Below are 10,000 nucleotides of genomic sequence, written 5' to 3'. Positions count from 1 at the left end.
AGAAGCCAAGCGTAGAAAAGGTATAAAAAAAAAGCAAAAAAAAAAACTCACATGCCAGCGCAGGACATCTGCAGAGAGCACAGCCATGGTGAGGGTAGCAACAGTCCAACTGACTGACTGAACTGTCCCACACACACACACACACACACACACACACACACACACACACGCACACACATGCACGCACGCACTCTCACACGCTGCTCCACTCAGTCGATCCCCTCAAGCATTTTGCTGTCCACACCCCCTTATGCATGCATAGTCTGTGTACACTCTCTCTCTCTCTCTCTCTCTCTCTCTCTTCTCCCTATCTCTCTCTCTCTCTCTCTTGCACGCACACACACGCGCACACACACACACAATATCTGTTTCTTGTTAGAATTTCACTTTCCAAAAACACCCTCAAACCAGCCTCAAAATAAATATTGTGGTTGTGATACAGACTACAGTTGTGTGGAAAACATAAGCTTGTAAAATGAACCGACTAGTGTTCTTGAAGATGGCCCTATAACAAACAACGTGGAAGAAAAGCTTTGATTTCTACAAACCGAAGTTCTTCCCCCCCCCCCCCCCCCCCCCCCCCCCCCCCCCTCCTCCTCTTTACAACCAACAGAAACAAACAAACCATTATTCATTCATAAATACGTCTTTCGCACATACATCTTTCCAACGAGAGTTATAGGAAGCACGCAATTACGCCGACAACATTATCCTCTGTGTTATTGTCACGTTATAGCCGGCGCATTCCCACAGAACCGCAGAAGCGCGGCATATAGGGGGGAAATAACAAAATTAGCCCATCGCGGTCGAGGATCGTCAGGGAGGTTTGATCTCTGTATTGTATGTACTTAAAGTTTTAGTTTTTTTTTCCCCCCTGTTTTTTGTTTCCCCCGTTGAACTCTCAAAACCATAATAATTGGACCTGAAATTACAATCAGATGTTGACTTATGGCTGATGGCTCCGTGCTCATGTCTGAGAGGGGCAGAGGTGCATGGAAGAAGGCGTGTTCAGATCTCTTTGACTTAAAGTAGAAGCACGTATAACAAGCAAAAGTAAAACGCCATGACGGAAAATGTGATTATGATGTTTAGGCGTTATCATTCTAACCAGGTGGTTTTCTAAATCAGTGGTCCGGGGACCACCAGTGGTCCTTGAGGCGGATTCCAGGTGTCCCCAGCTTAATGAGGGGATAGTCGGTAACCAAATGGACCCTTATCAGAGCTTTAACTCTTGAGTTAAAGAGTTAATTATTGTTTGCATTTACAAGAATGTCTGCAGTCCTATTTTGATCAACATTTCTGTTGTCTCTCCTACCACATCGATTACAGCATGATATTGTGGGCAAAGTCTTCTACGTTTGGGTCTGAGAGGCTAAATCTCTGTGCAATGGTGGTCCGTGGCTCAAATGCTGAATTTAAAATGGGCTTTTAAAAGGGTTTTCAAAAGGGTTATTGAAAAGCACTGTTCTATAAACCCATTATGTTGCTGCTGTTCTACAGACAGACAACCAGTCGAAGACATCACCGATTGAAGGGCTTTAACCGTAGCTTTTTCTAACATTTCATGTCAACATGTATTCTGTTCGCTGGTTTGACCATTTTAAATATACTTAAAATAGCTCAAATAGCCGGAAATAGCCGGTCTATAGCTGTACAAATAGCAATAGCCTACCACAATATAGAAATACTCTGTTAGAAGTAAAGGGCCTGTGTTAAAAACATTACTTGAGTTAAAAGTACAACAAAATATACTTGAGCCACCACAAGTAATCTTCTGTTTAAAGAATTGTCAAAATCTTCAAAAATGGCAACACGTGACTAGTTGAGAGCGTAGAAATCCTATTTTAGTTTTGTAATACCAGTATAATTTTTTTTGTAAAGAATTGTAAGTAAAGTAAGTTTAAAAAAAAGTAAGCTACTATAAGTAAAAGTATGAAAATTGGAAAAGTAAAGTAAAAGTACCACAAAATTAGTACAGCACTTGAGTAAATATACTTAGTTACTTCCCACCAGAGCTGTGGGGATGGTAAGCAGCGTGGGCAGCCATATCCTGTGAGCCCCCCCCCCCCCCCCTCAGCGGAGGAAAAACACCAGCTGAGACCAGGCAATAATTACCGTATGTTCATTGTTCTGACGGATAGTGAAAATAGCCAGTCTACACGCCTGTGACACGTTGGGAGCTTATTAGATTAGATAAAAAAAGAGGGACATCAGGTTGAAAGTGTAAAAAAAAAAAATCCAAATAATAATCAACGGCTCGCAAAGAGCGTTTGCAGCCCTTGCCCCTTTTGCATCAAACGCACGCCATGATTTCAGACCTCATTGGTAAAGATCCCGCCATCCCGTTCACATATGCAGGGGCTTAATTCCGCAAACCCTTTCTCTCTGTGATGGATTTCTGGAATCCGAAGCCTTTGTTCTTTTTAAATGCCTTCAGCTGGGCAAGTAGAAGGGGGGGCAGGGGGGGGGGTCTGATTGGCCGAACAGATCGCTGAGTGATGACAGCTCCTGTGAGACTTGCAGCCTTTTACAGTGCGTCTTAAAAGGTGAGGTCAAATCACTGTTATGAACTGTTTACAGTACGTGGTGGCAGCTTCCTGAACTTTTCTTTTATTTTAAATATATTTTTTATCCCACGATTTTGTAACCAATTTTTCACCCCTTTGTCAATCATCTAATGTGATCCTGGGCTCTACACACCCTCCGCCAACCTGGGGAGAGCAACGGACTTAACTCATGCTTCCTTCATGCTTGAGTGTCCAATTAAGTTGCTCCTTTACACCTGACAGGGGGGAGTTTCCCTCATGGTTGGACGTAGCGCGTGGAAGGAACACTTTTAATTTTAAAATTAAAAAGATATTTTTCGTTTTTTTTTTGTACAAGCCTAAATCTTCTCTACCGGGCGTCCCTGGCACAAAACCTTTTTTTCTGATGGGAGTCCTTCCTTGGTCAACAGAACTACTGTGGTAGAGTACGTTAATAAATCAAATATAACCAACACATCTGCAGTGGTTGGAGGCGGTCTGCCCCAACTTTTCCATGATGTCGGGCACTTTATTGACAATACAGTTATTTGTAGCAGACGGCACACCGGAATGGACGCAAGATGCGCTGCCTGCCATCCATCTTCATCGTAGTTTGGACGTAAATAAATAACCTCTCTCTCTCTCTGTCAGAATTTAAATGTATGGATTGTTCAGCTTCAAGCTGTGAGCTTTAGGAAAACGGGGATGAAGCAACTACATATCCCATGCACGTATAAGCACAATCTGCTGTAACATCACCAGTGTGTAATATCTGATCTGGAGTCAGACCGCGGGGTATAAGACTGAACTTTATCTGCTAGGGGCAGGCTATAGAGGCTTGGTGACCCATTTACAGCATTCTGACCTGAGATCAGATTCTAAAAATGTCTTCTAAATCCTGACAGTTTTCTGAAAAAGCTATATGTTTATTATGTCAGTCGTTAAAAAATAGCAGACCTATACAAGCTCGTAGCGCGCCACCGAGTGGGATATAGCAGACCCAAACCCAAACCTTTAAGCTCGAGCACCAAAATAAATAATATGTGATGTCTCCCCGGGACCCAAAGCTCACAACACGACGAGTCAATTCATGGAATTTCTTTGATTTAAAAAAAAAAAAAAGCCATAATTCATATAAAATCACCCATAAACCCATAAAAACGTGTCCATGACGCAACAAATGAGTCATGATGACCCCATGAGTTGGGGGTGGTACAGCATGTAGTGTATATAACTTTATGACCATGTATATACGACCACGGGCTACCCTACACCACCATACCCCCCCCCCCCCCCCCCAACTATGTAGGAGAGTATAGCTATAGCCAGCCAGCATACTTCCATATACTACACACAACCCAACTGCTTTGAATTACAGTGCGAGTGCGGAGGGTGGGTGGGGGGGGGCGGGGGGGAGGGAGGGGCCGCTTCATCATAAACGTTTGCACAAAGCTATCTCTTTGATTCCACACTGAGCCACAATGCTGCACACTCAGTCAGTATGTGGACATAATATTCATGTGACCTTTTTTTTATTCTCTATCAAAACCAGACGGCGAGTGGGCGGCGTGGGGGGGGAGGGGGGCCTTGGGAGACAAGAGGGGCCGACCAATCGGCCGGCTTGTTGTTCGGCATCTGCCCTCGTCCACCTGCATCTTTATCAGCGGGGGGGTGGGGGGGGGGGGAGAAGACATGTCCTGAACCACAGTCAGTGGACACACACACACACACACACACACACACACACACACATAAAGGCCTCATTGTGACATAAGGAGAATGCCAAAGCTGCAGTTAAAACGCGAAAACATGTCCGACCTTTTACGGACGCGCGGATCGCCTTTCGGCCCTCTCCGATCAGAGACGGCCCCCGACGTACAAAGACGCTCTTTCTCTTTTCCTTTATACCTTCTCAAACCTCTGGATTGAAACATCAGGGTCCTCCTCCTCCTCCTCGCCTTGCCGAGCATTTAGGAGGAGCGTCACCTGAACTTTACAAACACACACACACACACACACACACACACACACACACACACACACACACACACACACACACACACAGAGACTGAGCTCTCTCTCGCTCTATCTACGGGAGGTATATACGCCGTTTTACACGTTTCTCTCTCCATCCTCTTAATTTTCTCCCTTGCTACTACACTCTCTCTCTCTCTCTCTCTCAGTCACCCACTCTCTGCAATCTCACTTTACACATCCCCGTCTCCCCCGAGGAACAGAGGACCAGACAAAACAGATTATCTCCACCACAAGCTCCAGTGACGCAGATATATAAAAAAAAAAAGGCGACATGTGTGATTCTATCTCGCTTGAGATGACACAGAAAGATTTACGGTAAAAAAATAATCAAAACGCTTTCAGTATAAACTTCACTCTCTTTGAGACCCGGTGGCACATGGTTTTAAATCACTTTGTGAAGACCACAGTGAATATTATACACTAGCATCGAAAGCCAATGGAATTAAACTATTACAGACTCCTCATTAGGATTGTGACTATATATATATATATATATAATGCTCCCCGCGGGGGCATATGAATACGACAAATGATCTCACTTGTTACGTATACGTATACTGTATACGCATTATGTGAGGAACCTGCTGCCTCCTCGGTTATTATTAAGCTGACAGTGGAACGAATGCTGAAATCCACTGACACAAAATGCTTCTCCCTATTGTTGTATGAAATCCCATGAAATAAGTGGTAGTCGATTTACGTCAAGGTTAGAAGTGTGGGGTGTATAATTAAGTCCTCGTAGAACCCTTGTCAGCGTTCCGCAGAGGGGGATCTAGGAAGGGTTAACATCTGTGTTAGAGCGAGGTGGGAACGCCCCCCCCTCCCCGCCCCGTCCATACATACACGGGACAGGAGGAGGACGACGGACGGAAAGATGCGTATCAGCTTGAATAGCAGAAGGTAGTATAGTATGTTTTAGCCGTCTCTCCCCCCTGACAAGCGCGGCGCACAGTCGAAGGGACCAATCACAGCGCAGGGCCCAGCACTGCTGTTGAAAGGCAGGAATGCATCTTTACAGCATCCCCGGCGCTATATTATGGACGTGTGTGTGTGTGTGTGTGTGTGTGTGTGTGTGTGTGTGTGTGTGTGTGTGTGTGTCCGTGTAATGTCCCCCCACGCACGCACGCACGCAAGTGAGCATCTGCCTACTGTACAGTTCTGTCCAGCTATAGTGCTGTGTCCTGTTGTCTTGATTTTCTGTACACTGCTGTACTTTATAAAGACATATACTTGTCTATTTGAGTCCTATATTCCTTAATATCACAGTTTGCATTTTCTCTCCATATAAGTATAAAGTATACACTGAAGAGTCACTTGTTGTCACACAGGCTTTTCGGGCAGCTTATTTTGTAGATTTTTTTCTTTTGAAAGGCACTCTATGAATTTCAAGTTATATTCTATATCTATCTATTTTTTTATTCTACTGTACAACTGTACTGTTCTACTGTGATGACAACAAAAGAGAGCATCCGACCCAATGTGAATGCGATGGAATGCACGTCCAGTTTTACTCTCTCTCCCACTATAAAGAATACGCACATACCGTGCATACAGTTTCACATACTGTATACAGACTTGCACTATTCTTTATATGAGTGCAGAGTATACATACGTATGTATTCACATGCTTGCATTTGCTCATACATTGAATACAGAGACAGTATATCGGTGCACGTGCGCACACTCAAACGCACACGCTGTGCGCGCGCACCACGCACCCCCCCCCCACACACACACACACACACACACACACACACACACACACACGCACACACACGCACCCCTACCTGCATGTCTCTGCTCTGCCTCTGCAGTCCAATGTTGAGGGCCTCCTCTGCCTCTAGCTTGGTGCTGGTATTGCTTATCTCCAGATCTCTCCTTCAAAGGAGAGAGAGAGGAGAGAGAGAGAGGGAGAGGGGGAGGGGAGGAGAGAGAGAGAGGAGAGAGAGAGAGATGAGAGAGGGGAGAGAGAGAGGAGAGGGAGAGGGGAGAGGGAGAGGAGAGAGGGGGAGAGGGAGAGGAGGGGAGAGGGAGAGGGAGGAGAGGGAGAGGGAGAGGGAGAGGGAGGAGAGAGGGAGAGGGAGAGGAGAGGGAGAGGAGAGAGAGGGAGAGAGAGAGAGAGAGGGAGGGAGAGAGAGGGAGGAGAGAGAGGGGAGAGAGAGGGAGGGAGAGAGGGAGAGGGAGAGGGAGAGAGGGAGAGGGAGAGAGAGAGTTGAATGACAGATTTCATTTGGTCCGAGGCGCGCCGCCCGGGGATTGTTTGAGACCTCGGGTCGCCATGGCAACAGTGAGTGAGTCACGGGGTTTGATTAATGCTCAAAGTGAAGTGGCCTATAGAAGGCCACGCAGCGACGGGGGTCACTGACGTCAAAGAGGAATAACCCGCTTTTCACTGTTTTTTTCACACAGCTGCGTTATTGTTCGTCGATTATAAGTATACGTGTGTGTGTGTGTGTGTGTGTGTGTGTGTGTGTGTGTGTGTGTGTGTGTGTGTGTGTGTGTGTGTGTGTCTCCCACTGCTGTACAAGCCTACGGGGCCACGCTGACTCTGTCAGACGTATAACCACTTCCAACCCGCGGGTCATAATAGGCATCTACTATCTAACAAATCTATCTAACAAAATATAACTATGTTCAATAACTTTCAGAAAATGAAACACAAAAAAATCACACCCGTGTGAACTGAGTGGTGCAACTCCGCTCTCCCCCTACCAACCTCTCTCTCTCTCTCTCTCTCATTAGCAGGCAACAGTGCAGCACTATCTCTCTCTCTCTCTCTCTGTCTCTGGCCCAACAGCGCCTCTTTTGCCCCTACTGGTACTCATAGTCACATAGGTTAACATGGACATGTTCCTGTTCCTTGGAGTGGTTGCACCACTCAAAAATGTGTCAAACACTAAGGGTTTTGCAGTGTGTGTGTGTGTGTGTGTGTGTGTGTGTGTGTGTGTGTGTGTGCGTGCGTGATGTGCGTGTGGATTGATCCCTGTCTGCGGTTGGTCCTTATTCCCAGGTAGAGTACAGTAGAGTATAAATGCCTTTGCTCTCGTGTTACAGAAGGGGCAGATAGCAACTTGTTGGAACCCTCCACCGAGCGCCCGGAGGGGCCCGGCCGGCACCTCAACGTTTTAGATAACACGGCTCTGTGCAGAGATAACACACTGTGGGCTCTTTCGCTTCCGAGTGTGGAGCACCACATAACAATCAAAATTGCAATACGTTCCAAGACGTTTAGATACATTATATAGCTCCACGTATTTTATCGTCTGGTTGTTTTACAAGATTCAGGCATCAGGCAAAAAAAAGTGGTTTCTTCAGTAGCTTCTCAAACTACTTCATGTCAAGGACCCCCGGAATGATTATGCATTTGGCCGCAGAACCCCAATCTCAAAATATGTTAATGTTCCTCCAGGGACCTCCCAGAAGCAAATATATGAGTTAACACATTCGCTGTGAAAGAATCATATAATCACAATCATAATATCATTTATAATAATATATATGAGCTTGTAGGTCTGCTATTTTGAAAAGAATCGAAGAACCACTGACGTAGAAACATATAGCTTTTTCAGAAAACTGTCAGGATGTGTAGAAGAACATTTCTAGAATCTGATCTCAGGTCAGAATGGAAAACTGTCAGGATGTGTAGAAGAACATTTTTAGAAGCTGATCTCAGGTCAGAATGGAAAACGGTCAGGATGTATAGAAGACATTTCTAGAATCTGATCTCAGGTCAGAATGGGGTTATAACTGACTTTCTGATGAGCTCCTCCAGGCTGCTCCTCATCTTCTCCATCTCTCCAGGCTCTCCAGGGTGGAGCGGCCGTCTCCCTCCAGCCTCCTCCTGCTCTTCTCCAGCTCCGCGCGCTGACGACGCTCCTGCTCCAGCTGGTACTCCAGCTGACCAATGCGGTGCAACGCAACAGAAACATAGCACGAGATATTACTGTAAAATGTCGTTTCTTTTCATGTTTTTTATACCGTATGTTTTTGGGGTTTCTTTTTTTTTTTTTATCCCAAGATTTTTTTTGTCACCCATCTTTATTCTCCCACCAACTGTCAATTGTCTAATATAATAGTAATAGTAATACAGTACACTCCTTCTGCCAACCTGGGGAGAGCAACGGACTGACCTCATGCTTCCTTCTATGCATGAGGAGTCCAAGCCGCTTCTTTTCACCTGACAGGGGGGGGGGGGGGGTTTCCCCGGTTGGACGTATAGCGCGTGCGCGGAAGGAACACGTTTATTCCAACCAGTTCCTTTCCCCTCCATCAGGCGCCCCGGCTTGCCAGGGGGAGGCAGTATTAGAGAGACCAGGATTACTGCATGTTTATTGTGAGGGTATACCTGCCCTAGGGGACACGGGGAGAACATGCAAACTCCACACTTGTTTTTTAATGAACACACGCAAAGCCATTTCATAAATTGGGTCTGAAACCGAACCCCTTGTGGTGCTTACGTCATACTGTATAGTCACAATGTATATTAACTTAACCCATTTTGGGCGGGAACCCCTTTTGGTGTTAGCATTATGTTATGCTTTAGCTATTGAAAAATAGCAGATCTACAAGCTCATAGCGCGCCACCGAGTGGCGCGCTGCGAGCTTGTAGGTCTGCTGTTTTAAAAAAATCGAAGAAAGACTGACATAGAAACACAGCTTTTTCAGAAAGCCGTCGGGATGTGTAGACAAGACATTTTTAGAATCTGATCTCAGGTCAAACTTAAGGACTTAAGTGCAGCGGGCCTGTGCATGCTGAACACTCACTGGGATAAAGACCGAGGCGCGACAGAGAGGAGGACACGACGGACCGTCAACAATGAACTCACTTCTTCCGTCTGCATCTGCATCTTGGCCCTCTCCTTGGTCAGAAGGTTCACCTTCTCCTCCTCGCTCTGCAAGTCCTCAATGGCCTGCTGTAGTTGTGCGTTGTCGGGGGAATGAAACGATGAGATGCATGGTGGCTGTGAGCTATAGCCTGGTCCGCACATGTGTCCCTAAATCACTCGGGCCCCCACCCTCACCCTCACCCCCCCCCCCCCCCCCCCCCCCACCACCACTACGCGCTTCACACGCATCTGTCCGCCACATTTAACGAGAAGACGGGGAAAATTGCATGTAAAGACTAGTCATCGCTTGTTTCATCAGAGAGCCCGTCCCCCCCCGTCCCCCGTCAGCGGGTACAAATGAGTTTGGGACATCTGGGTGAAAAAAAAAAAGATTTCTTCTAGCCAAACAAACCGAAACAGCTGTACCGAGTTTATCTAATGATTATGAACCTTCAGAAGAAGTTCCTCCTTCCTACAGTCTTTCCCTTTGTGTGCCCGGCTCCATCCATAATAATAATAACACGAGACATGTTCAATAAACAGTAAGGACGATAATGGAATCCGATTCTAAATTGCCGTTACATGGAGACTATATAGCTACTGTTGGTCAAG

At 46.1% G+C, this 10,000-nt stretch overlaps 1 protein-coding gene across 2 annotated transcripts in view; it reads right to left on the bottom strand.

The window, feature by feature from the left end:
* The window catches only part of LOC308333216 (myosin heavy chain, skeletal muscle), a 45,820-nt gene extending 36,348 nt beyond the window's left edge, over window positions 1–9,472 (bottom strand). The window contains exons 1-3 of one of the 2 annotated variants that reach the window (XM_080789450.1): window positions 9,389–9,472; window positions 8,315–8,459; window positions 6,350–6,440 (exon numbers count right to left, since the gene is read on the bottom strand). In XM_080789450.1, coding sequence (XP_080645576.1) covers window positions 6,350–6,440; window positions 8,315–8,355 — 132 coding nt within the window. In that variant the 5' untranslated portion in view covers window positions 8,356–8,459; window positions 9,389–9,472. Of the gene's footprint in view, window positions 1–51; window positions 115–6,349; window positions 6,441–8,314; window positions 8,460–9,388 lie in introns of those variants that run through there. The other variant, XM_080789451.1, reaches the window with a different exon arrangement.
* Between the last annotated feature and the right edge of the window lie 528 nt (window positions 9,473–10,000).

The sequence above is a fragment of the Protomyctophum bolini genome (genome assembly GCF_963924005.1).
Source record: "Protomyctophum bolini genome assembly, chromosome: 18".
Taxonomy (NCBI): Eukaryota; Metazoa; Chordata; class Actinopteri; order Myctophiformes; family Myctophidae; genus Protomyctophum; species Protomyctophum bolini.
This window is presented reverse-complemented; position numbering and strand designations above follow the sequence as displayed.